This window comes from Cyanistes caeruleus, chromosome 32, assembly GCF_971803275.1.
Source record: "Cyanistes caeruleus chromosome 32, bCyaCae1.hap1.1, whole genome shotgun sequence".
NCBI classification, from domain to species: Eukaryota; Metazoa; Chordata; class Aves; order Passeriformes; family Paridae; genus Cyanistes; species Cyanistes caeruleus.
The window spans coordinates 816,399-843,925 of record NC_141733.1 but is presented as its reverse complement, the minus strand read 5'-3'; the positions used below and the strand labels follow the sequence as shown (position 1 = coordinate 843,925).

Here is a 27,527-nt window from a genome sequence, read left to right as displayed (position 1 = left end):
CCTGCTTCTAACTCCAGCAAAGCTTCACAGAAGCAACCAGGGAGGAGGTGCAGGACTCTGTTAAAGCCTCTAATTTCCTCCTCTCCCCAAGGCTAAGGGTCAGAGCTGCAGCCTTTAAAAAGAGCCCCAAAGTCGCTCCTCATTTCCTAAGCTTAAAAGGGACAGCACAAAAACATGCACATTCTTTAACCTTCCTGGTTATTTTTTATTGTTCCAGTCTGGATGCTCCAAAAACCTCCCTCCTCCTCCTCCTCCCCGTGTTTACACGCCTCAATCATGTACCAACAGTAAACCCAACTCCCACTCACAGTAGCCAAAATATTTCTTTCAGTATTTGTGCTTAACTCCCTCTCCCCAAACCATTAATCACTTAAATCATTCTGCTTTGACCATCTGCAGAGCAGAAATCTGTGATCATCTCGTGGACCGGTGACAGATCTTTGCTCCTCCTGGTCACGGCTGGAGCTGGATTTCCTTTTCCTGTGACACAGACAGTGCACGGAACCCATGTGCTCCATGCTTACATCGCTTTTCCCTGGGCTGTGAAGCTAAAGAAAATACAATTCCATCCACAGTGAAAGCAGATGAGGGATCTTTATTGGGATCTTTGTTGAGCCAACCGAGGCTGGTGATGCCTGGATGAGCACAGCCAGCTCCCTGTGGCAGCTCCAGGAGGGTTTTAGGTATTTCAGAGCTCTCAAACCTGCACACAGAGACTGAGTCAAAGCCCTGCACAGATTTCTCAGCAGATTTGGGACCCATCTGCTGCCGGTCCTGCAGGTAAATTAAGGAAGCAACATTAAAGCTTTCCCAGTGCTGGTTTTGCCTAATGCAAGACTTGTGGGTGAGATGCTGCATAAATGCACAAAAACCACCTGTAAGTCCTGTTAGCTACAGGCTGATCAGATCCAACTTGCTTATGTTTATAAAGCTCTTCTTCAACCTTTTCTGGGCTTTGCCCACAGTTCCTCTCTGAGTGGGGGAAGAAACTGAAGTGAAACCTTTCTGCTCACTCAGCACAATCCACACAGCCAGTCCCTGCTCAGACAATTACTTCCTTTGACTCTGTAATTTAAATTCTGTGCTTCAGCTGCTTAATCTATAAAAAAGGTCCTCACCTACTTTGACAGGCGCCTGGCAATCAAAGATTGCAACCTGAAACACACCATTTTTAAAAGATCACAGAAATACCCCGATTCCCTAAGAAATTTTCAAGCCAAACAAAATAAAGACTCTACCCACTTGCTTGAGTCAACATGTTTTCTTCCAGTAAGGTTCTATCCTATTTGGCTGGCCTGCAGTCCTGAGTTTCCACTGTTATGCTGATACTCCTTTTTCCATACATGCCACCATCCTCCTGCTTCCTCAGCTTCTGCAAATCCTCACACAGAGCCTCAACTCTGCAGCGAGAGACAATCAGCTTCAAAAGGAACAAACCCAGGTGCACGGAGCCATTCCCAACAAACCAGACAGCAAATGTGTGTTTAGCCAGGAAAATAAACAGAAACCAGCTCTTTCTGCCCACTGGGCTGGAGGAGGATGTGGTAACCCTGTCACAGAACCCAGAAGTGGCTGAAATGACCAGCAAGGCTTGAGCTGCTCACAGGTTACTACGAGGTGGAACTCCCCTGCCTTTCCCTGGATGTTCAGGTATCTCCAGCTGGCTTTCTCTCCACTGGCACCCCTTCACTAGCTAGAAACATCAGGCATGACAGTGCTTTAATATTAACATTTTCCAGTGAATATGGGATGAATTCAGACGTTTACCTTGTTCTCTGCACCCTTCAGCACACACTGAGAGCGTTTCTAAGGAGCAGCATCTCGTGGTGGATCCAAAGTCCCCTTCACTCAGAGCTGCAGCCCAGCCCAAAGGTGAGACTGAGCTCCCACACTCACAGATGTGTGAAAACGGGGGGAAAAGTCTTCTTTAAAGTGAATATCCCTGGCACTTTCACTCATCAAACAGAAACAGATGTAAATACAAAGACAGCCCTTCCCATCATTAGTGATGCAGAATGTGGGTGTTACTGACAGATGAAGAAAAGCACCAGAAAGAAAAATATCCCAAAAGTGAGAAAAGAAGGAAAACACGAGTAATGAGCAGGTTCCAGATCTCCCACAGCTCCATGACCCAATTCTCAGCTGATACATGTTATTGTTACTTGAATATTCTTCCTCAGAGGTATCAGCACTGGTCCCTTCTGTGAGGGAATGGAAGGTCTCCCTGAGTTTAGCTTCAGGAATTAATGCCCTTCACACTGATAAAAGACAATAAATTCTTATGCGTGCCTAGAAACGAATGAGCTGCTCTCAAATCCATCGCCAAGGCCCAGGACACAGAGTGAGCTGCAACTTTTGTTGATTAATGAACAATTAATGTTTCCTGAAGCACGTCCCACCCCTTTGCTCAGACATTTTCACTGCACTGGGGGACAGAGTGACTGTTACCTCCGTGCTGACCACAGGGCTCAGGAAGGAATAATCCAGAGGTATAATTAGTCCTGTTGCTCCGTCTGCACAGATTGCTCCTTAAGAAACTCTCAGGGCTCATCACTGCAAACTCTGATTTCTATTTCCAGCATACATTAAAGTAATCCTGCTCCACTTTGCATCCTGCTTGCTGACGCAGCACCTTTCACAACCACCACGTCAGATAAGGTTTGAATACTCTGTTCCCCCCCAGTTTTGTTATCAATTCTCTACTCTGTGGTGCTCAGTTGTAGCAAATGCCTGGATGAAACTCACAGCAAGGCTCAGCACACGGGAGTTTGTGCTCCCAGCCCCTGGAGCTAGCTCCATCAGGGACAGAGCCACTCCAGCTCCCGCTGTCAGGGACCCTGGGATACTCCCAGCAGCTGCAGCTCCTCTCCTCCCCCAAAAACGACGTGTTCCTATGCAAAAAAAACCTGACAGAAATGTTCACACAGTTAACAGTCCAGAGACAATCGAAGCTAAAACAAGGGGGTGGGAAAAAAAAGGATCAAGTGTTCTTATCTGGGCAACAACTGAGCAGTTGCACATGGAGCCCTGCTGCCATTTTTAATAAAATGCTTCTATTCAATATTGTTTACTGTCAACAGCCCATGGTTATATTCAGCTGAACAATGCACACACAGGCCTCAAAATCCCTCAGCTTAAGCCTCAAACTAGGGCGTATTTTTCAAGAACTCCACAATGACATTACCTCACTCCCCCTTCCCACAGCTCGGTTATCTCAGCAACAACATCCCCTGAAATATGTTCCCAAGAGTTTGGGGACACAGTCACCCAAAATTCTCTGTACTCGTGGGCTTTCTGACAGAAAAAGTGATTTGCACAAACAAATCCCTGATATGCATATTAAGAAATCCAAGTATTAAACCCACAAAGGGGCAGTGGATTTAATATTCAGAGAATTACTTACATAACCCACAAAACTTCACTCTGTAGCACCAAAGCTGAAGCTATTGGAGCAGCTCGTTAAAGATTAGTGGGATGTCACAGCAGCCAGTCCAGCAACAGAGTTCATTTCTTTTTAAGTTTGCAGTGCAATCTATCACAGGGTCAAATCATAAAGGGATTTCGGTGCCACAAGCAACAAACTCCAGAAAATCCAAGCAAATGCTTAACACATTTAACAAACTCTTTTAAAAACATATTTAATGTTACATTTTGAGCAACACCGCCAGTCCTCACTCTTTGTTATCACGGAGTCCCCAAAACCAAACACTAGATAAAGTCTTATCACTTTAGTTAAATGTCTGCAGAAAGTTTATCTGGAAAAGAGTTAATAAAAGCAGCCAACATCGGGGTTTTAGCTGGGTGAGGAAAGCAGTGCCATGGCCTTTTCTGCTGGCAAAGCCTTGAGTGCCAATGTGGGCAGCGGGGGCTGAACCCTGGGAGTGAATTCCTCATCTCCAAAGAGTCAAAAAGTCTCTTTTATGCACTGTGGGCTCTGGGATAAACAGAGCGAGGAAAGATGTGCCTGGAACTTGATTTTTCTTGATTTTTAATGCTAAGAGCGACATCGATTATCCCTTGCCACTCAGGATATTCTGATTCTCTGGTTATTCCAGCCATGCAGGGAACCCTCCTGAGAAGCCACTGATTTTGGCATCAAGTTCCGTACCCTGATGAAGGGAGGAAAATTAAAATTATGCAAATCTGAGCTACCTGCTCTGCAACCTTCCCCCTCCTCCTCAGCTTCATCCCTCGCCCTCCGGCTTCACAAGGGAGATTCACAACAAAGCTGGACCGAGAGCAGCATTTTAAACGCTGGGGAACAAAGACGAACCCATGCGAAAAAAAGGAAACAACAACAACAACAACAAAAAAAGCAGCAAAAAAAGCGCATGCTCTGAAGCGATTATGGCAGGAGAACTTATTCAGAAAGTGAGAATAACACCGGGGTTGCCTTCATTATTGTGCCCAAAGTTCCTGCGACTCCCCCGCCCCAGAACTGCCTGTCCCGGGGGTTTCTCACTCCCACTCCGCTTCCTCAGCTCGGGAGCTACGGAAAATCGGCCTCAAGGGAAGAAAATTCCCTCTGAGGGATGAGGGGGCTCGGGTCACTCAGCCTCGGCAGGTGAAGGCCCCTCCGGGGGTTTCTCCGTGGGGTTCCCCCGCACAGACGATGCTCCCAGAGCCCCAGACGCAGCCCCAGCCCGGGCCGGGCCCTTCCTTCCTCCGCCGGTGCTCTCAGCCAGTCCGCGGAGCCTCGTTCATGGCACCGCCGCCGCTCCCGGGCCCCTCTCGCACCCCGGCTCCCCTCACGGAGGCTCCGCGGCGCCCCGCGGGCAGGGCCGGGCCGGGCCGGGCTCCCAGCGCTGCTCACTCACCTTCCGAGAGCTCCAGCTCCAGCTCGGCCAGCTGCTCGCGGACCTCGCGGGGCAGCGAGGACACGGCCGCGGGCTCGGCCATGGCGGCGGGCGGGGGTCGGGGCGCGGGTGCGGCCGGGGCTCAGCGGCCGCGGGGCGCGGGGGGAGCGGGAGCGGCCGCAGCCTCCGCCATGGCTGAGCCCGGCGCCGCCGGCACGTGACCGCGCGGCGCGCGCGCCCGGGCCCCACTGCGCCCCCGCGCGGCCCCGCCCCGCGCTGCGGCCGGCGCGAGCCCGGTTCTAATCCCGAGCCCGGTTCTGTTCCTGAGCCCGGTTCTAATCCCGAGCCCGGTTCTAATCCCGAGCCCGCTTCTAATCCCGAACCCGGTTCTGTTCCTGAGCCCGGTTCTAATCCCGAACCCGGCTCTAATCCCGAACCCGGCTCTGTTCCTGAGCCCGGCAATAATCCCGGCCCTGGGCCCGCTCCCGGTTCCGCTCCCGTGCCTTGGCTCGCTCTCGGTCCTGGTTCTGCTGCCAGGCCCCGGGAATGCCCAGGCCCCATCCCCAGTCCCTGTTCTGCTCCCGGTTCCCATCCCCAGTCCCGGTTCTGTCCCCGGTTCCCATCCCCAGTCCCGGTTCTGTCCCCGGTTCCCATCCCCAGTCCCGGTTCTGTCCCCGGTTCCCATCCCCAGTCCCGGTTCTGTCCCCGGTTCCCATCCCCAGTCCCGGTTCTGTCCCCGGTTCCCATCCCGGGCCCGCGGTGACCCCAGCGGAGCCGGGACCAGCCCCAGGCCCCAAATCCCCGCTCCGGGCGGAACCGGGCGGAACCGGGCGGAACCGGGCGGAACCGGGAGGAACCGGGCGGAACCGGGAGGAACCGGGCGGAACCGGGTGGAACCGGGCAGCCGAACATCGGAACTTTGCCGTGAGCAGGGCCGAGCTCTCCGGCCCTGGCACATTCCAGACCCCTGGGCTGACCCTGCTGGAGCAGGGATTGGGATCCAGGCGTTCTGGAATTGTCACAAATCCCTGAGCCCAACCCTCATCCCCATTCTCCCACTACCAGCACTAAAAACATTCCCAACCTCCAAGACACAAAACTCAGGGAGTTGTGGTTTAAGGTTTTTTTCTTTTTTTTTTTTCCTTTTTTTTTTGTTTTCTTTTTTTTTTTTTTTGTGTTTTTTTTCTCTTTTAAATCAGCTTTATTTTTCTAACTGTTATTTCAATTTCCCATAGCACCTTGGCAATGTCAAAAACAAATACAAATACATGTATTATCATTTGAACACTTAAAGCATGAACCTACTTTACACAAATTTTGTTTTGGACATTTTGACAACAGGAATAAACCAGAACAGACAGTCTAAAAGCCAGATAAATCGCTTTTTTCTCCTTTTCCTACCACTTTGAAGAGAGATCGTCAATGCCAAGGGGAAGCTGGATTCATCCGGGAGGAACAAGATGTCTGTAGTAACTCGAGCTCAATATATTATCTGAATATTTTGTATTCTATAAAAATTAGAACAAAACCCATTTATGCACAGTCTGTTTACATTTGAAGTTGCATTTTTTTTTTTTTTTTTGGAAACTGTATCCATAACTGAAGTTCCATAAAAATAAACATCTGGTTCTTAAATATAAAATTTTAAAGTTGTTACAGGTTAGTTTGCAGATGGATTTTTTTTTTTTTCTCAGAAATAAGTTGCTTTAACTCCATTTCAAGTCCTCCCAACTGTACATTAAAAACAGACTCAATGAACCTCTTGAAGTGCCTGTGCTAAAGGCACTGAAGAGCCAACTAAAATACTACAACAACCCAAAATTATATACCATCCTAAAGGAAGCTCAGACTATATGGAATATATACACGCAAAGAAGAGCATGATAAATCATTCAGATTAATGGCAACAATCTTACGTTTCAGAAGGAAATATCAAAATTAGAAACAAAAAAACTCTATTGCATATCTGTAGTAATCAAGGATTTACAAAAAAACTCATCAGAAGCCATTTCCCCCCGAAGTGCATTTCTGTTGCATCGTCTGTAATACAATGGTGCATTTTACAAATTTAAAATATCATCTGTACATACCAGATATCTCAGCCCAGGTAAACTCACCTGGGAACAGTAAAAATCGCAGACAGTTTTCAAGACAATTAAGCTGATATTGACAAAGTAGTAAGGCCATAGCTATTTAACTACAGTAAAGCATTGATTAAGTCACTTATTTGCTACTGATCTGCCACAGTATCACCTTTCTCTTCTGGTTAATAGTGGGTTACTTTTTTTTTTTTTAATTTTCTTTTTTTTTTTTCTACAGCTAAAACTGCACCATCATACTGTGCCAGGCTAATTAAAAAAAAAAACAAAAACAAAACAACAAGAGCAGGAATGTAAGATACTATAAAACTAACTTAATGTTAGAAATCAAAAGAAACAAAACCTTTTTTGCACTTTTAATTTTACTATCACATGCAAAGAATTTCCTCTTCTCACTCCCCAGCAGAAGCACCGAGAGCGTGCCCCAATCTTTTCCACCCAATTTGGAAAAGAACCCAGCTGGGAAATGTATTTCTGTCCCTAATGGAAGTCAACAACTCTGAAAACAAGTCACAGTTCCTAAAACTGAAAGTTCTCTTTGATTTGCACCTCCTGCTATCTGATCTCAGCAGAGCAGGAGGATTTGCACCCCGTGAGGGTAAAGCCAGAGGGGAGCACGGGGAGCTGTGGTCACTTGGGGCTGGGGACAGGGACAGGGACAGCGCTGCTGACACAGAAACCTCGCTGCCATCAGTGCAGGAGCTGCCCCAGCAGCGGCTCTGCCCCCAAACCACCCCTCTGCCCCAGTCTGCCCAGTCTGCCCAGCAGGTAAACTGGTGGGGACACACACAGGATGCTTCCCCAGCCCAGCACGGGGAGGAAAAGGCAAGGTCGCAGTGCTGGGGAGAACTCCCACCCCACTAAAGCTTCACAGCCTCCAGCTGGGAATTTCCCCCTGCACAGAAAAGAATAGAAAGGAAAAAAAACCCAAACCAACCCCAAACCACAGCTGGAAATGGTGGAAGGGAAATGCTCAGGTGAAATCCTTGCACTCAGGTGTGAAACAAATCATTCCAAGTGAGCTAAGCTGAGAGAAGTTTGGATCTGCTGGGGGAAGCTGCGAGCTCCAGCCTGACCTCCAGCCCTGCCCCAGAGGCAGGAGCTGCTGTGGGAGCACCCCGGGCTCGGAGCAGCCCTTCCCCATCACCCTGCGAGGAAGATGGAGCCACAGCTGGCTGGCTTTCCCCCACATCCATGACAAAATTCCATTTCACCCTTCAGGCCCTCTCAGCACAAGTCACTGACACTGGATCAGGGAATTCTGAGCAATATCTGCACCAGCCCCTTCTCTCCCAATCCCTCCTTCAAACTGTCAGCATCCCAAAGCTTCCTCAACGTCCCAGAACACGTCCTAAACACCCATGAACCATCCTGCAGGCTTTCCTGCTCCAGTTTGGCTGCAGGAATTGTTTAGAGCCTTTAAAATGAATTAAACTTGGCATTCGTTGCTTTTCAGGACTTTGGATACTAAATGTTTAAACTTCCTTATCATTCCAACAAGAGTAGCATTATCAAAATAAACAGAGAAGGGTTTGTAAGAATCCCTAAACTGTGGATGTGATCAAAGATATTTTTTTTTTTCACTAAATTAGAAACAAAACAAAACAAAACACCTCCCAAACCCAGTACAGGTAGTTTCAAAGTGAATAGTGATTTTGGGGTCTATATATCTATCTATATATATTTATATATATAAATACATATATCTATATATATTTTTATATATAAATATATATGTGTACATACTTCAGGACCCGAGGAAATGGCAGGAAGCTGAGTTGGGGCAGGTTGAGGTGGGAGATATCAGGAAAAGATCCTTTCTCACAGCTCCAAGCCTGTCTGATTCAAGAAGAATTTAGACAATGCTCTTAGGCACAGGGTGGGATTATTGGGGTGTCTGCAGGGCCAGGAGTTGGAATCCACGATCCTGATGGGTCCCTTCCAACTCAGCCCATTCTATGATTCTCTCTCTCTTTAGAACATGCGTAGAAATGAACAGTTAACTGCATAAATACATTATATTGTGTTATGAATCAACTCAAAGCAATTGCCAAGCTGAATAATAAGTTAGAGAAATGACAACTCTGGCTTTATATATATATTTATAAAAATAGATATGAGTGTTCTCCAAGCAGTTGATAGAGAATTCCTACTGAGGCCCAAGTCGCCAAGGGTTATCTGGCTAAGAAATCAGAAGATGAAAAAATTTCACAGTTATTTTAACTGCCACTTACATTCATTCTATGGCAACACGAGCATATATTACTAAGATGGTTACGGAATATATCACAATTGAGTTTTCCAGTGTTCACAACTTACAACTTTAAATTTGTACACTTGCTATTCACTAAAAAAAAAAAAAAAAATTAAAAAAAAAAAAAAAAAAGAGGAAAAAATAAAGATGTGATTCTTACTGCTGCTGGAAGCTGCTTTTCCCTAACGCTTTATACAGAACTTTGAACCCTGGTATGCTGATTTTGGCAGATTAATGCGCTGAATGTTCCTATTTCCATTAATCACCCTGAAACTTAACCACTTACTGCACAATAGTGTTGCACATTCAGTCAGCACACAGCTGGCAAGGAGCCACTGCTCCAGCAGCTTCTCGGAACAGAAGGGGGATTTCTTCAACTCTGCATCTTTAGTTCCACTTTAAACAGTTAAAAAGGAGTCAGTTGCTATGACATCAGCTGTAAACAACGAGTTCCCAGGAGTCTAAACCCTGATTTCTGGCAATACAGCAGCCAACAGCCCATTCCAGAGTCAGCACAGAGAAAACCCAGCCACAGCTCTGGTTTGTCATCAAGAGATGACAGTGAGTGCCCAGAGCTTCCCACCTGCAAGGCAGAATTCCACAGCTGCAGCGGGAATTCCAGGCTCTTTACCTGTGCAGGTGCTGTGCAGTCACCTGCCCTTCCTGCACCTACCCTGGGGCTGCCTCAGGAAAACACACCAAGAAAAATGCACTAAAGTCTGTCATGAAGAAATTAGAGAAAGTAACAAGAGAGGGAAAAAGCAAACAAACAAAACCCCAAACCTAAGGAGTCGCCCTCAAAAGGAGGCAGGGAAAAAGGGCACAATAAAGATTCTCACGTGCTCCCTTTGCCTCCTTCCACCTACGAGACGATTTCTGCTGTCCACGCACTCTCCTCTACAATCCAGTATCCTGCAAAACCTACACCTTAAAAAGCTTGCTGAATGAAATATTAGTAAGGTCAAGAGACTCTACTTCAAGCTGGAAACACATGGGTTACTACAGTAGTACATTCAGTTTTCATCATCAGTGACTAAGTGATGACAACGGTTCTGGCTGCACTCGCTCCGCTCATGCTGCTGCAGAGGCCTCTGCAAAGCCAGGCCATCCATGGCAGACACACCAGCCCACAAGCCAAACCTTAAATAGGTTAAAAAAAGTTCTAATTTTACAGAAATGCTCATTTTCCAAAAATAATATTCTCTTATCCTTTTTCCTCCTACACCGAGGGACAGGTTAATTTGTCAACTCGTATTCTTTCACTTTGTCAAAACGCTACTTTCGCAATCCCAAAGCTGATTTCAAGCAGGAAACCCTCTGCAAATTAAAAACAAAAATACAAAAATTATAATCTCTATATTTATAGTGATTGGAATCCTCCAGCATTTGTGAAATCACTTTCAGAGATGAATTTTGGGACCCTCCACAACCTCTCCACACAAGCCCACGCTCCAGTTCAGTATTCCCCTTCCCGAATCCTTCCCTCCTCGGTCTCTCTGCTGCTCTTCAGTCCACAGCTCAAGTGAAACAGAGAATCATTGGCTGGCCCAGCGTTACTTTGGTGAGCGGGGTGGCACGTACTGCTCCTTGCCGGCGCGGCGCGGCGCTCCCTGAGGCGAGGATCTGCGTCCAAACTGGCGCCTCTGTTCCCTGATTTTGGCAGCAGCTCCCCTGGGAGCCCCGCTGCCGCGGAACCCGGAGTAATCCTTCATTCGACCTTCGGGCCTCTCGTGAGGAGCCTTCTCCGGAGCCTTCTCCGACGTGCCGTTCTCGTCGTTTTTGGCAGGGGGGACGATGTTGGTGCGGTGCTCCCTCAGAGGCTGCACAGGGACTGCAGGTGGCTCCTTTGGAGGCTTCTGGCAAACTTCGGCGTAGCTGAGCTTGCGTGGCTCCTTGGGGAGCAAGGAGAAGAGCGATGTTGATGCACCACAGACACCTCCCAGCCTGGCACGGGGCAGAGGGAAGCTCCTGTGCCATTCCCGTGCCCTGCTCTGGGCCTTACCTGTGTGGACAGAGCAGGAGCTGCGCTTGTTTGAGCAGAAGGAGAGGAGGTGTTTGTCCTCGGTGGCTTGGCAGCACTGGTGGGACAGACGGATGCCGGCGGAGAAGCCGGGCTGGCCACGTCCTTCGGAGCAGACACTTCTTCTGGTTTGCTCTCTGGCTGAACCGTGCTGATAAACCAACAATAATTCAAATTAAAACCTACCAACACTCATGCTTCAGAGATTATTTCCTTTCTTTATGTTACAAGTGCAGAACAGAAGAGCACAGCCATTCCCTGAACAGAACACGAGCTGTTCTTTCCATCTGGTGGCCTCTGGAGAAGACACCAACCACCCAACATTACTGCTGGACAATGGTGAGGCACTTTGCTAGAACATGTAAATCAATCAGCAGCCCAAAGGGTCACCAGGCCCTGGGGACATCAGGTCCAGCACTGCCAGAGAGGTGGAGGAGGGGATTGTCCCACTCTTCTGCACTGGGGTGGCCTCACCTCCAGTCCTGGGGGCAGTTTGGGCACCACAATATGAAAAATAAATATCTAAAGCTGCTGGAGAGGGACCAAAGCAGGGACAAGGGGATGGGGCAGGCTCTGGAGGAGTGGCTGAGGGCTCTGGGTCTGTTCAGCTGCAGAACAGAAAAGGTTCTCCAAAGCTTCAGGCACTGCTCAGGGCCAGGCTGAGGGAACAGCTGGAGCTGGGGCAGGGTTGGGAGAGCACGAAAGGTTCTCCAGAGCTCCAGGAGAGCAGGAAAAGGTTCTCCAGAGCTCCAGGAGAGCAGGAAAAGGTTCTCCAGAGCTCCAGGAGAGCAGGAAAGGTTCTCCCAGAGCTCCAGGAGAGCAGGAAAGGTTCTCCAGAGCTCCAGGGGTGCTGGGACAGCACTCCAGGGATTGTTGTGGGGTCTGTGCAGGAGCAGGAGCTGCACTGGATGACCCCTGTGGGTCCCCTCCAGCTCAGGACACTCCACAATCCCATGGCATGTCCATGTTCTCTGCGTACCTCAGCACCACAGGCTCAGTCTGGCTCGGGGAGCTCACGCTGGGCACGGCTGGTTGGGCAGCGCTGGGCGTTTGTTCGTCCGGAGCAGGAGCCAGGCAGGGGGACAGGGAGTCTTTGCTTTCCTGCACACAGAGAAGTTGCAAAATACAGAATTATACTCAAATTGCTCTGCAATGTGGCACTGCAAGACATCTGGGAAGTCCCAAAGGCTGCACAAGTCCTGATGACAGGAATTTTAAGGAATTTTACTTCTTTTGGACCACCACTTCTAAAGCAATAGCTCTTTAATATGGGCAAAACAAGGAGTGGTTAAAACCAGAACTAAAGCTGGATCACCCAGAATATCAGTGCTTAGTCCCACCAGCTCACAGAATTCATCTGCAGAGATCCCTTGCCCACACTCCAAACTGTTCCTATTCCAGCAGCCAACATTCCTCCTTTGCCTGCTTTATTCCTAAACATCACTGAGTGTACAACAGCGTAACTGCACGAGCCCTAGCTGCATTCCCACAAAAAAACCCAGAAAATTTCACTCTTCTATGAACAAACTAGTTAAATTTAGCACTGGAATACGTGGCTCTAACAGAAGAACCCTTTGAGAGGGCAGAGGGAGTCACAGCACCCGGATACGCCCGCGTGTGTGCGGAGACAAGAGCAGGCACCTTCTCTTTGCAGACTCCTTTAACGATGTCGGACATCCTGCTCTCCAGCACAGGCTCTCCCAGGATTTTTGCTGTGCTGCCAGGCAAAGGTGGGAAATTGGACGCAAGCAAGTCAAACTTTGGTGTCTGAGTCTTTGTTTCTGCTGAAGGCTGAGGTCTCTGGAGAGGGAAAACACAAGTTACTAGAGCTGTAACGCTGAGCACTGGAAGCCCTGAGCAAATGTCAGGGAACTTCCCAGAAAAACTGTAAATTCCCAATGCAATCTGAGGATTTTAGGGCTCTGCCATTCCTTCGATAACTGGGAAGGAATCTCCAACACTTGCACTTTGTGTGACTCCCTGCAGAAAGGGAAGCAGAACTTACTGAAACCCGCTCGTCCTCCCGTCTCCTCCGACCCCTGAACACGTTCCTCCTTGAAAGACAAGAACAGCAGTCAGTGCATGAACCCAGCTGCACTGGGCACTGCTCTGTGCCAGGGGACCACAGCTGCCTGCTGAGCCTTCCCCACACACACCTCTGGCATCTTCTCCCTCCTCAGGAGGGGTCAAAGCTCCAGCTTTGCGAAAAGTTGGAACAGAGTTAATATTGGAACAGCTTCTCTTTCTCAGCTCCCTGCATGAGCATGTGACCAAGCACAGGGACTATTATTTTATAGTAATAAACTTATTATTATGAGTCTGATTTCTCACTGATCTGCTCTTTCAGGTGTCTAAACATTGAATTAAAAGAAAAGAGATAAAACCAGTTCATCTTAAAATACTGAGGAGCATCAAATTCCTAACCAAGGATTTACTTATTACTTACAGTAATACAGATGCCAACTTTACTTCAGCATCTATTTCAATTCTGGGGACAAATCAGTTCTTTTAAAATAAAGACACCTCACTGTCTTACTGCCAGTTTGTCAGAGTAACTACCAGCTGGAGAGTGAAACTGGAACCATTCCTGCTCCCAGCTCAGCATTTACTGCTCCTGATTTACTTAACCATCAGTTTTCTGGTGGCTGCTCCTTACAGAGGTGTATTTTGTGCCGGGGGTTGATATCTCTGGCTCCCCCAAGCCGAGCCCCAGCTGCTGTGTGACAGCAAACACAGGACACAGCCCTTTACCTGCCCCTGCCGACGCCGTAATCGCCGTTCTGCTCCAGCTGTGCCGTGGGAGAATCCTTCTGGGAGTACCCTTGCTCTTGGTGCCCACTTAAGGAGCTGCTGTGTCTCTCCATGACGAAATTCCTCGAGCTGGTCCTGCTCAGGTCCCCCATGGGCAGGGCCCCGGCGCCGGGCGGCCCCTCGGGGTGCTCCGAGCTGCTGGAGGAGCGGAAATGGGGCTTCACCCTGCAGACACAGAGCGGGAGCTGTGGGACCCCAGGGCTCAGGAACTGCAGCTCAGCCACAGCTGACAAGAAAAGCAGGCCAGCAAGCACCAGAATTCCTGCTTGAGATTGCTGCCCAAAAGATACCCAGGAGGGGGAAAAAAAAAACCCAAAACCTCAAACAACTGGAAAAAAATAATCCCAAAAGCCAGGTGTTGCAGAAGAGCCAGAAGAAGCCAAAGAAGAATTTTTCCTTTGTCTGGGCCTGCAGCACTGGCACAGGGCATTGGAAATGGAGCTGGAGAAACAAGCCAAGGCTAAGGAACAGACTGATCTGGGCACAGGCAAACAAACTGAAGTGAGACACAAGGCCAGGAGTAACTGAACGTGGCAGATGAGGCCAGCTGAGCCCTACCATGCTCAGCCTGGCTGCTGCCATCCCAAACCCCCAGCACTGACCCTGCAGCTCCCAACCCCCAAATGTTCCACCCCGGTATTGATTATTCTGCATTAAAGCTGTGACTCCTTTGAGCACTGACACAGCTCTGCACACTCAGTGCTGTTGCAAGTTCAGGGTCTTAAACGCAGAATTCTCCAGAAAACCTCAGATCCAGGTGATGGAACAGTTTTTTGGAGCAGCATTTAAGTGTCTTCAACTGTTTTCTACTTTTGTCCCTCACTGGTTTTCCATGCAGCACTGATCAAAGACAAGAACCCTGAATTCTCTCTCCTTTGGTAAACTCTGCACATCTCATAATTTAAGGACAGCAGGAGGATTTTGCACACTGGTTGTTTTTAAACAATCTCATTATAACATTCCATGAAATCAGAAGAAACTCTCCAAGTACCAGCCAAAATATGATTGTCCATCCTTTCCCACAAGGATGTTGCAACAAATCAGCACAAAATAAATACGAGTGGCTTAAACAAATGTTTAGCTACAGAGAAAAACTTCAGCGCTTAACTATTAACTGTCTGTACCACAAAACAAACCAGATTTAATGGGCCAGGACAGAAACCCAAAAGCAGCAGCTGAATGAACTCTCCAAACAAGCTGTTCTGCAGTTCAAGAGGAGGTTTTGCTGAACAGAGATAAAATTCACACTTCCCAGCTTCAAGAAGCATCAAGAACCAGTTTTAAGGGCCCAATAAAGTTTTAAGTTTCCCATCAGCAAAAAAAACACAGGGAGGAGGTGGAACAAAGTCAGCCAAATTGTTCCATTTTGTCCAAAATGGTACATTCTCAAGTCACTGTTCAGCCCTCAGATCTCATAATCTTACCCGTCATCGAGAAGGCCACAGTCTTGTTTGGGCAGAAGAGCAAAGCAGAAAAGACAAGGAAAGATAAAGGATGGGGGGAAAAAAAAGAGCAGAGAGAAGGAGAAATGATGTGAGAGCAGAAGGAAGGAAGAGCAGGAGGAAGGAGAAGCAAGGAGCACAGGCTGCCCAGCCCCAACTGTGACCTGTTCTCTCTTAGCGCGATACTGGATCATCACTGGGCCCGCAGGACCTGCACAGCCTCACCCCAAAGCTGCAACCTCGAGCACCCAAACTGAAGTCTTTACATAACCAGGATTTAAAAAGCTTAGGGATGTGCAGATGTGATGTACAAGGAGGCATTTCAGGGTACTTGGATACACACGGTTCTTGCAGCATGTGTACTTCCATGACCTGAGAACTTTACAGGTTTTTAAGACTGTGCACAATTTAAGATAAAGAAAAAAAGCCAAACCACCTTTGTCAAGATGTGAGCTGGGAGCTGAGCAGCTGCAAGTGGAGCAGGCAGAGTCACGCTCCCAGCTCCACAGTCTGAGCTAAGACTCTGCTGAGTCACCACAGACCAAAGCCTCAAGTTCCCCTTCTGCCAACAGCCAGAGACCTGAACTGCAGCTCAAACCCACTCACAGCCCTGTCAACTGATTTCTCCAACAAAACCAACGACAATTCCCATGATCCCAGCCCTGTGCTGCACACAAACAACTCCCACCCCACACACAGGTTACTACTCCATTGTATTCACAGAGCAATTGCTCCAGCAATACGAAGCGTTTCCTCCTCCCCTGTGTTTATATCTGAGCTAAGTCCTTAAGAATTCACAGGAAAGATGGGGATAAAGCAAATAAATTACAGGAACAGCCCCAGCATCGAGCAGTTGGACGCAGCAGTCAGGACAAGCAACTCCCACTGCAGGAACCAGCAGCTCCACAAGCCTGATCCCAGCAGGAAAGGCTTATGTTGTGCTGCAGGAGTTTATAATCTGTGTATAACAAACATAATTACGAGTATGACCCTAGGAGGAAGTTATTTATTTGTCTGCAAAAATTCCTCTGAGGCTTTTCAAGGAGTTACCTCTGCTCCCTCCAGCACTGTGTCCATTATTTTAGGATCTTAAGTTATACCACCTTCTACTTCATTTTTCTTAATGAAGTTGGAAAGCATCACATATTTGATAAAACTAAATAATGTGGTCCTATCAGCACTGCATGTGACATGCAAGGAACACTTGAGGATCTCAGTGCTGTAAGTTTTGCAGGAGTAAACACCTGGCAGAACTCTCTTACCGATTCCTGTGGAATGGGCGACCTATACTCAGAGAAGCAGCATTTGTTTTATATGATCCTGGTGTATTAAAGCCATTCACAAATCCACCGTTGGGAAACGGGGCCTGCAACAGACACAACAGTCTCAGTGGCTGAGCTACAAAGAAAACTTCTGCAGATTAATGATCAGCTTCAGCAGTTACTCATGGCTGTAATTTCACACTGGGCTACAGCATCTACTGTGGTGTGAACTCACTGCTCCAGCCAAATCCCCACAGGTTCCCATTCTGCATCTGCTTTAGCAGAGTTCCCCCTATTCCTGGAAAAGCTATGGGCTCTTCCAGCCTGCATGATAATGGAATTTCACACCAAAATTCCTTGAAATACGTGGCAGCTCCTCTGACAGTGCTGCTTTATCAGGGCCATGACACGAGTGTCATAAAACACAAAGATCTGACCAAAAAACCTGGAATTCCCACTCACTCTCGTGCTTATTAACCAAATTTCCCCTGATGGGCTGGGCTCCTCCTGCCCTTCTCAGCAGTTACTCACCAGTGGTGTCTCAAAGTAAGGTGCAGGATTTGGAGACCACGTCTGAGGCACGATGCTGTAAATCGAGTACTGCTGAGGGCTATATACAGGCTGCATAAACAGGGGGGAGGCAAACTGGGCTTGGGTCTGCACAGGCTGGGGATACACACTGGAATCCACCACCCGGTAACCATTCTTAGCAAAAAACGTGTTGATGGCTTTTATCCTGGCCTGCAAGACAGCAAATGGCAGCCTGAGTTAGCTGGGGGAAAAGGAGAACGTGGAATCTTTCTTGCTGGCGGGATGTGAAGGTTAATTACTGCTTATGAATAAAAACTGATGGAATCGGTCCAGCTCATATTCCCACAGCATGATAAAGGGGAAGGACACACGTTGCTTTAGCTGGGTGATCTGTAAAACTGGAGATAAACGCTGCTTTCTGCAGCACGAGCTGTCCAGACTCCAATCGTGACAGCTCCTCTCTCACATGCACTTTGCTCCAGCCTGCCTTGTGCTGCAGCCAACTCAAGGCTCAGAGTGGCAGGAATCCCTCTCCTGAGCTCTGCAAACCCAGATTCTGGGGCAAGTGAAGAAGGGAAGTCAGCACAGGAATGTATTTCACCCCCCCTGGGAAGCAGCGCTGTGAGTAACCAGCAGGCACTGAGCTGCAATTTGTCAGAGCTCCCCATGACCTCCTTCACGTTTCCAGCCTCCAGAGCCACTTATGGACAACCCCACTGCTGAGTCCCTGATTCACCATCATCCAAACAGAAACAACACAATTCAGTCCCAACAGAAACAGCAGCTAAAGAAGCCTCACCATTACTGGCTTGCCCTGAAAGGTTTTCACTTCTTCCCTTAAGTATTTGAACGCCTGCAGATACAAGAAAAGATCAACATTAGGATGTCTTGATAAAAGTTGCACTTCCCAAAGGATGTTCCATGATTTCACACAAATCTGCAGTCATGTGCTTCCCTGTCAGCCCAGCTAAACTCATTAACACTTCAAATTCAGGTTTCTAGTGCCAGTCATGGCAGGAGAAGGCTGAGGCAAGAGCCAGGTATGGGAATTATAACCCCACAATCTCTCAACTTTGGTCTTATTAACCAGAACCTGCCAGTAATCTCTTAAAACAACACAAAGGGATCAGTAAATATTTCTTTTAAGCTACAGGAAGCACATGTGCACTTTGGTTGAGCAGGGGCAGGATTGAAGGTGGTGCCAGAGGAAGGCAGCCTTACCTGTTGCGCGTCTGTGTCGGACTGGAATGTAACGTACCAGTTGTTGTTGTGAGCAAACTCACAGCTTATCACCTTGGGGCAGTTCTCATTCTTGAACAGAGCCTTCACCTCCTGGGGAGAGAGAAGTTCAAGGCACTTTTACAGTGAACACTAAAATGACCTGAGTTTATGCTCCAGCTCCTCAGCTGCTGCTCTCCCATGACCAGGAATGGTTTTTTATTCCCTGACCAAATTAACCTCTGCCTGCTTCTTAACCCACAAAGCCTAGTTCAGCCTCCTGGGCTCCCAAGATAAAACAGAGCAGGCTCAGCTGATAAGAAAATCAAGATCTGTGTAGACCTGGTGATATTTTGATATGAAACAGTTAGGAAAAGTGTGGCTTTAGATCAGCAGAGTCACGGAGATAACAATGATTCCATGAAATATTTCTAAGTCAAGGCAACCTGACAGCTTTGCAATAATCAGATTGTAAAGAGAGGGACAAGCAGCTGCTCATGTTTGCATTAAAAGAACCCATTAAAAACGCTGGTAGACAAACACCCTGTGTTACAACTTTAAAAAACAAAGAACTAAATCATTCTGTTCGCCAAGTATCAGGAGGAATTTTATTATCCTCCCTCCTTGGGCATTAACGAGCTCAGCTCACGCTGGGGCTCAATGAATGAGAAATGTTTAGTAACATTTCTTGCTGCCAAAACAACCCTCTGACTTCAACTAAAGTTATTGCTGTGACAAAATTTCAGCCTGATTTCCAAGCTATGCCCTGGACTGATTTATTTTCAGATCTGAAAAGAAACCAGTTCAAACTTCCTTCCAGAAAAGCCAGGCTAGCTCAGCTTTGGTGGAAAAAAAAGTTTACTTAAGAAGATGTAAAAATAGCAGTAAATAATGGGAAGGGACAATGGCAGTAAGTTTTTGTTTTGGCTATTTTGACAACGCACCCAGGCGGAAAAAGTTAGTGATGTGGTCTAGAAGAAAAATATCCGTGTTTAATCCAATTAAACACCAGCTGACCTTTTCATGGTGTTGTTTGAAGCCCTCTTGAAGACACCTTCCAAAACCAGCACCAGAGTTACTTATTTCCTTTCTCTTTATTTACCTCTATAGGTGTTGTTTCAGGGATCTCACGGAGGATGATAATACATCGTTTGTGGTTTGGTCTGACTTTCTCCCCCCTCTCATCCACTTGTACCATAGGAGAAGCTGAAAATAAAGTATGAAATTTGGACATTGTGCACATCTCAGCAGTAGCAGGCTCTCATGGAACTTGGAACCAAGAATGAGAATTCAGGAGTTTGGAACAGCCTCCTACTTGCTAAAGTTCCTGTCACCATTTCCCAGAACAACAAACCATAACCAGCTCAGAAACTACAACGTCCCTCTGAAGCACAGAAGGATTCTTTGTACTGCTGATACAGATATAAAGTCCCAGACTTACATCTCAAAACTTCAAGAATAAGGTCCATATCCGTTGTCAGCTTCTTAATCCCTTCCATGTTGGCAATTGTCCATATTGGAACGAACTGATCACTGTCCATCTGAGACATCAAGTAAAGATCCTTTGAAAGATTCTCTCTAAAAAGACATAAAATTATTATTTAATAAAGAGCCTAAACCTGACTTAGAGAAAAGTCAAAACAAGAAGATAACCACAGGCTTAAATAAATATTCACCAGTACCATTCATAACCAAAACACCCTCAGATTTTCTCTCCTGGAACAAATCCCAGCAAATCAATACAAAGCAGAGTAAGATAATTTAAAAAAAACTTAATGAAACTTCAGTGCCCAACACATTGATCTGCAAAAAGGATCTGCCAAAAAGACTTCTGGTGCCACACAATAAATGATCTCAATGTCTTATGACTGTGGAGCACAGAAGTCATCCTCATCAAGGACACAGATGCACAGACAGGACTGAAACAGCTGGAAGGTGCCACGGGGCTTCTGCAGCACATCAGCAAATCTTGGTTTGTGTTTTTATCAAGATGATGGTGCCCATCAAGCCAAGGAGAGGGATATTTGCCAGGGATTTCAATGAAGGGTTTATACCAAGCTGAGTTAGCTGCACCTACCGCGAGAAGCAGAATTCAAGCTGTTTTCTCAAACATTCTCTAATGTCTTCTGTGGACACCGTGGAGCTGCTGTCACCTGAAAGGGACCACATCCACCATCAGCTCCCACTTTCATGGCAACAAGACCAGGCAAGGACACATCTCATTGCAGAATACAAGAATGAATCCCTCTGGGTAGCAAAAGCTCATCTGAGATGCTTCAAGACTCCCAAACCACACACTCCCAAAATGACTCTGATCCCACTTTGCACCTCTTGGGCCACGTGTTGAGGCCATACTGGAACCTACTGGATAAATGTGGACATGTCAGAGTTCCAACTCGGTCACACCATGCTCAGAGCAGCTCCAGGGGGGTTTCAGACACTGACAGCAGCATTTCAACTTCAGCACTCACCAGACACTTCATAGATTTGGTATCCCAGATCTTCAGTCGCCAGGACAATCCCATTTGCTGACGCCTCATCAACTCCTGTGCCATTCCTTGTGGCTTCACAGGATGGGGAATACATCACTTCATACTGTTTGCAGCTGTCTTCTGAGATCTCTATGTTACCTGGCAAAGGAACACACCAGCAGCAGGAAAACTCCTGTCAGCTTCAGGGTATTTGAAAAATTCTGGCTACCAACATTAAAACATACTCAAGAAAGCTGTACCTGAGAGTGTCTAACCTTAGCCTGTATTTTAGACTTTGTGTTGGATAGAACTTACACCTCTCTGATTTCAGGAAGATCTGGTTTGCACTAGGCTCTCAGGAAAAAGTAAATAAAGGATCCTGAAACTGATCCCCAAAGTGGCAGAGAATCTAAAAACCAGTCTTTCCACATGAAATCCAAAATATTTACGCGTGGTTCCTAAAAACAAGGGATGAAAATTGCTTACACTGCCTCAATTGCTTCACTTTGTTATGAAGAGACAAATGAGTTTCTGTCAGGCAAAGCACAAACCCAGCGCTCTCTCCTCACTTCTGCTGACTTACCAGAAACCTTTGACAAGGCCACACAAGCTGAATATTCCCTTCTTTATCCCTAACTTTGACTATTTTGCAGGGAATCTTCTGCATCCTCTGCCATGCTTTGAGTCACCTCAGCTACACCCTGGATTGAGTCTGAGCTGAAGTGAAACCAGTTGGATTCTGGGCACTGCCTGTGTGGTGAGGATGGGAATGGGAATGGAACAGCCTGAATGGAAAGGAGTTAACCATGGATACTGCACAGAACAAATGTTCCTGACAGCTCTCAGCAGCACCTGGGTTCCCCTGGACTGCAGGTGGCCCTCAGATCTCATTTTCCTGTTCACAGGGTCCAGTGGATGCTCAAGTGCAGCAATGTCATGAATCCACACTCAGCACCCAGCTCCCCTCTTAGCGCGTTACTCGGTCATCACCGGGCCCCTTCAGCCTCGTTCCAGCAGAGCTCAGACACCTTCCTGCACCAAAGCCCACTGCTGAGACCCCTTAAAAACCACCTTCTCATGCTCCTTTCACACACATTGCTCCATCAGCACCGACAACCTCAAGGACAAGAGCCAGAGGTTGCTCCTCACAGCTGAACTCCCCAAAAGGCCATTGCACAGCCCCTGTCCCAACAGCTCACCCTCGGCTGGAGTCCCCTGGGCCGCTGCTGTCTCCTGCCACGTGTGCTCTGTGCCATTGGTGGGGGGCACGGCCTCACCGCTGCCCTGGGGCACTTCTTGCCACACTTTTGCGTTGGGGTTCAAGCCAGCACCTTTCGATGTTACCTGCTGAAGAGACCAGAACACCCTGGTTAGTTAGAGCAACCCAGAGAATCCTCAGAAGTCAAGCCAGAAAATACAGGTGAATTTAGTGATTGTCTCTAGAGTTCCACATCTCAAGTGTCTACCAAGCTATTAAGCACCTATGTGATTTTTTTTATTAATGAAAACAGGAAAATCCTTGGTATTTTCCAAGTATTTCGTTTCTACCTCCATTAGAAGTGTTGCCTTCAACCTCTCTTTATTGACATCCGACAACATCAGCGGAGGCAGCGGCTACTCGGCAAGGACTCTGGGAACTCATAAGCTTTTAAAGACTTGACTGTCATAATGCTCCAGTCCCTTTCACCAGAAAGGGAAATTTTCCCTCCTCCAGACCCCTTCCTAGAAAGGAAGGTAAAAAAACATATGTCAAGGAGAAGAAACTGTATAACTTAACGGAATTAGTGACATCTGTACTAACCAAGCATCACCTGTGCTGTGCCAGGATTCCTCCTGAACTTACCCCATGCCCCCAGGAATCTTACACAGATCAACAGACACTAATCATTTCCTTAAACTTGTAACCAAGGAGATGAAAAGATTTTGAATTGCCAAGACAAACTTACACACCATCCCAGCCTGCTGGGGAGAGAACAGGATCTTCTCACTTTGGGTCTGGGCAGCAAGGACCATAATTAGAGTGAGAGGGTTACAAATGAGACAGACAAGAAGAACTGCAAGACTCCAGCCTGGCCCCTGACACAGAGAAATGCTCATTCCCACAGCACAAGATAGAGTCCTTCAATATCCCTCTCCCAGAGCTGCTCAAAGGCATTTGGGTGAGGAATCCAGCAATCCAGCAGCAGCACAGAGGAAAAACATGGCTTTTGCTCCTTCCACATAATGAAGAAACAACTATGGTTACAGGGTAGTGAATAAAACTACCCTTTTGCAAAAATTCTCCCCCCAAGATATCCCAACACCCCACAAGCAGCTGAAACAGTTCCTCCAGCCACTGAACGATGCTCCACTTCACTGCTGCAATTTGCTGGACTTTAAAAGGTGAAAGCCATTAATCCAGCTCATATCCAAAAAGGCACAGATAAGCAAGTTGGATATGTCAGAGGCCAGGCTCCTGGATTCTGAAGTTAAGGAGTGGCTCACCACCAGGCCTCAAACACACAGCACAAGGATAAGGAAGCAGTTGCAATAGCTTTAGAGATAATTCCTCTGCCAAGGTCACACCTCGTGCCAGAGCTGTTTGCTGCAAGGACAAGCCCCAGCTCAGTAACAAGAAGTCTCCAAACACTGGAGAGGTTCAAGACAACCATGTGAGAAGCAAAACAAAGACCAGGGTTTTTGCAAAGCTCTGAGATTCAAACCCCCCACGCACAACTGATTTAATCCACATAGCAACACAGTCTTCCCCTCCTGTTAATCTTTGCCCAGGAGCAGAGCTGGAAACTAAATAGTTCAGGGTGAAAGGACACACGTGTATTTCCCTTTGCAGATTTGAGTAGTTGCTCCCCAAAAAACCAACCTGCAAAGCAAAACTCAGTAACCTGCTGCACCCACAGGCTTTGTCACTGCAGTTCTGCAGTTCCAAACTAAGTTCTGCTCAGCTTCTGGTCACTCCTGGGGCAGCGTCTCACCTGCCCACATGGGCTCCTGCTCACAGATCCAGAGCCAGCAGGTCCCAGTTCCTTGAATTTACTTCTCAACAAAGCATAAAGAGACAAGACACATCCAAGAGATGATTCATTCTTTTCTAAAAATAAACTATGCCTCACTACCTACATCTCTGAGGGCAGCACTGAGCTCAGGCCTAAAGTAATTTGAAGAAATAAATGTGATAAAGTGAAACTGAAACACTTCAGGGTGGTTACTGCATTTCTGGAGGTGATTGGGACTGAAAGCAACGCTGATGAAGTGGTGAATGGATCACAAACACAATGGCTGAGACACACACCTGGAACAGAGCGTGGGCCACTTCCCCTTGTGCTAGAAACAGTGAGCTGTAACAGCCCAGCAGGCTCCAGCCCTGCTCTCACTCAACAGCAAAACCCCACGGACTGGAGAGGATAAAAAGTCCCTAATTTACATCAGCTTTTGGGAAATTCATGCTGCGCTCCATGAGCAAACCCGCTCCGTCCTGGCCAGCGGCTCTTCAGAAGAGAAAGCCAAAATATCAATTCTTGCTTATTTAACTGAGGCTACAAACGCCGAGCCCGTGGGATTGGCTGCAGCACGATCCTCCCAGCTGCTATCGGGAACTTTCATGACGAGGTTAAAGCTTTACAGAGTGACAAAGGTTGGGAACACTCGCTGGGATCCACGAGCTGACAAAGCTCTCCTCCTCAGCACAGCTTCCTCTCTTGCTCATGCTACTTCCAGCAAACGTGGATCAAAGATTCTCCTCCAGCAACTCCTAAAAATTGGCTATTGAAGAAAATTCTCATTCTGGAACAAGGCAAAGGATATTTTTCTTATTGTAATTACATTTAAATTACACTTAAGCATATTCAATTAACAAAAATGCAGGCACTCAAGAGTTTTACAGCATTCAATTTTAATATTAAGTCGAATTATTCTGCAACCAAAATCCTAACCAAAAGCTTGTGACAGATTTCCTGGAGTAGACAACCTCTCTGAAACAGAATCAAAGCAAAAAATCCAGACGAGAATTTAACCAAACTTGCGAGGGGAGAAACGAACCCTTTTCCAGAAATGGAAACGTAAGCAGATGGAAAAACCCCAAGGTCAGCAAAGCTCCGGGAGGCAGCCAAGAGAAGCCTTGTGCTGGCTGGGGGACAGGCAGGTAGGGACCCCGAGGGGCTCAGACACAGTGTAACCTCCTTCTCTGAGCCCAGTCATGCACACTCAGAGGCTGGATAAAGAGAAATTGGTGTCAAACCAACACACAGAACTCCTTCAGAGCTGCTGGCAGGTTTCAGGTATCAGTTCAGTGCTCTCAGAGTTCCAGGTAACTCTCACAGTAATTTCAGTGGTCACAGGAGCATCGCTCCCAGCAGGAGCTGCAGGGTTTTCCATCGGCTCCCCCGTGCCCAGAGGAGCCTCCTCCACCCCTTGGAAAAGCCAAGGCACAGCTGTGCTGTCTGAAGGTGGTACCTGTGTCAGAGGAGTGTGAACAGGGCCACTGTGGGGTCACAGGAAGCCTCACCTGCTCGAGAGGGCCAAAACCACTCAGTGCTTCCCACAGTCCTGGCCTTCTAACCAGGAAACATCACAGGCAGCACCTCACCCACCTGAAACACACAGACTCCCATTTCCCCAGTAAATTATAAATATACGGAATTAGGAGCACATACCCATCTGATTGGAGCCCAGCAGCCATTATCAATTCAATTTTGATGCATTTATTAATATTCCTAGTGCACCTAATTATTAATTGTTAACAGCACACAGATCCTGGCTTAGAGGGAGAAAAAGGGGCTGCCCCAAACATAAACGCGTGGAACAGCAGGAGCCTTCTACAGCCCTTCCACAGCCATCACTGCAGAGATTTGGAACTAAAGGATGTTGAAGGAAACCCAATTCCCCCTCACACAATGTGAAGGGATCTGGCACAATCGTTTACACCTCAAGTAGGTCTAAAACAAACACTGAGAGCCACAGGAACCCAGCCAATCCCCCTGAAAACCTCGGGACTTCCACCCATCCTGCGCCTTATTTTCCAGGCATCCCAAAAGATCCCCAGATAAAGCTGCTGTCTGATCCCAAGCATCCAACTGCAGCATTCCAGGACACGTGAACTCCAGTTCTCTGTCCTAGCAGTGAAAAGAAACCTTCAGAAAGCCCAGAAAGTCCTCAGAAACTCAAAATTCAATATCATTGAGGCTTCCAGAACGAAGATCACATAAACCCCCAACGCTATCAAAGGAAGATCAGAGTTGAGTTTGTGCTTTAGGACTCCCTAAAAATCCCGAAATGCTGATGAGCTCCGGCTCCCATCCACAGCAGCAGCAGCCATGTGCACCCTGATTTGCTCCAGCTCCCATCCCCATCCCTGCATTCCAGAACCTGCCTCGTGCACCCGCCGCTCGCAGGGGCCTCTCACCACGCTCAGCCCGGGATGAGGCAGCTGCTCGTGCCTCCCATCAGCCTCAGCAGTTCCTCTTCCAGCAGAACACTGCAATCCCCAATTCTCCAGACCTGTCACCGTGTTCGCGACAACTTTTATTCCTCTCCACCAAGCCGAGGAACTGAGCTGATTTGCTTGAGAAAAAGAACGCGTTTCCCAAACTGCTTTATTTAGAGGTTCCTAACCACGGAGCACATGTTGGTGTCTGTGTGTGAGCACCACCTCAGCCGTCCCCCGAACAAAACCCCTGAGCAGAATCGCCCCCGAGCTGAAGCCTCTGGAGCAGACACGGCCCAGCGCCCGCCCGCTCCCTCCGTTACTCCCCCGGCCCCGGCAGCTCTTCGCTCCGCGCACGTTTTGGGACAAAACTCGGTGCAAAGTTTATAGCGGCCACCCGGGTTCGTTCAGCAAAGGTTGAAACCGCTTCACCGAACCCGTGAAACGCCGTGAGCGGGTGAAGCCCGGTCCCGGGCCACAGCGGACACGGCGCCCGCCCTCCTCGGTGACCTCCAGGGCCGGGCCGGGCCGCGCTCCTCGTCCCGCCCGGACCCAGCGCACCGGGGAACGGCAGAACCGCCCCCTCCCGCGCCATAAACCACCCCCACTGTTTAATTAACGCAATTAACGAGGCGCCGCGCTCGGGGCCGGCCCCGCGGGGCCGCTCCGCGTGTCGAGGGGCCGGGCCGGGCCCGCTCCCGGGAGGCCTCGGGGAGGCCCCGCGTGTCCCGCGTCACCTTCACGGCCGGGCCGCGGCGGCAGCCGAAGGTCACGGCGGCGCCTCCCCCGCCCCCTGCCCCGGCGGAACCTTCCAGAGCGCCCACCGACCCCCCCCACCACCCGCCCGCGGCCGCCGCCCCCGGATCTGCTGTGTCAGCCCCGTCCCCTCCCCCGGCGCGGCGTGCGCGGCCTCCCGCCGCCGCCTCCCGCCACATGGCCCGGCGCCGTCACCTCACCTCCACGAACAGCAGCATCGTGCCGCCGCGGCCGGCGGGCCCGCGCTCCCCGGTGCCCGGAGCGGCGATCGGGACACGCGGGCTCCGCCTCCGGCCGCGCCGCCCGGCCCGGCCCGTCCCGCCCGCTCCCCGCCCGCCGCCGCCGCCTCTTCCGGGCGCACCGAGCGCGTCCGGGGCACGGCCGGGACCAACCATTCCCCGCGCGGGGGGGGGGGGGGGTGCGGCCGTGCCGCCGGGCTCCGCCAGAG

At 48.6% G+C, this 27,527-nt stretch overlaps 2 protein-coding genes across 14 annotated transcripts in view; both read right to left on the bottom strand.

Moving 5' to 3' along the window:
* DIP2B (DIP2 acetate--CoA ligase B (putative)) overlaps window positions 1-5,036 on the bottom strand; it is a 61,785-nt gene extending 56,749 nt beyond the window's left edge. For 2 of the 4 annotated variants that reach the window (XM_086870570.1, XM_086870571.1), the window contains exon 1: window positions 4,818-5,021. In XM_086870570.1, the coding sequence (XP_086726696.1) occupies window positions 4,818-4,899 (82 nt within the window). In that variant the 5' untranslated portion in view covers window positions 4,900-5,021. Of the gene's footprint in view, window positions 1-4,817 lie in introns of all 4 variants that reach the window. The other 2 variants (XM_086870569.1, XM_086870572.1) reach the window with 2 other exon arrangements.
* Window positions 5,037-8,978: 3,942 nt separating this feature from the next.
* On the bottom strand, window positions 8,979-27,389 carry LARP4 (La ribonucleoprotein 4). 10 transcript variants are annotated; one of them, XM_086870166.1, is made up of 17 exons: window positions 27,280-27,384; window positions 22,453-22,626; window positions 22,104-22,251; window positions 20,905-21,063; window positions 20,511-20,586; window positions 19,875-20,011; window positions 19,536-19,639; window positions 18,437-18,547; window positions 18,015-18,068; window positions 17,216-17,425; window positions 16,685-16,788; window positions 13,921-14,145; window positions 13,175-13,223; window positions 12,811-12,969; window positions 12,149-12,270; window positions 11,152-11,320; window positions 8,979-11,041 (listed from the first exon to the last, which is right to left on the bottom strand). In XM_086870166.1, exons 2-17 carry the CDS (start codon window positions 22,501-22,503, stop codon window positions 10,703-10,705), a joined length of 2,217 nt encoding a protein of 738 aa, XP_086726292.1. In that variant the 5' UTR covers window positions 22,504-22,626; window positions 27,280-27,384; the 3' UTR covers window positions 8,979-10,702. The 10 variants fall into 10 exon arrangements, with proteins under 10 accessions (XP_086726292.1, XP_086726298.1, XP_086726297.1 ...); XM_086870172.1 differs by having other exon boundaries at window positions 22,104-22,248; window positions 27,280-27,358; XM_086870171.1 differs by lacking the exon at window positions 27,280-27,384 and adding an exon at window positions 26,681-26,932.
* Between the last annotated feature and the right edge of the window lie 138 nt (window positions 27,390-27,527).

Bases quoted from the DNA above. Each gene is read 5' to 3' on its own strand.
- LARP4 (XM_086870166.1), bottom strand. From the start codon at position 22,503: ATGTTGTCGGATGTCAATAAAGAGAGGTTGAAGGCAACACTTCTAATG. The intron at 20,012-20,510 runs GTAGGTGCAGCT...ATGTCTTTTTAG, and splicing joins CTTGAATTCTGCTTCTCGCG to AGAGAATCTTTCAAAGGATC. The intron at 17,426-18,014 runs GTGAGGCTTCTT...GCTGTCTTGCAG, and splicing joins TTCAGGGCAAGCCAGTAATG to GCCAGGATAAAAGCCATCAA.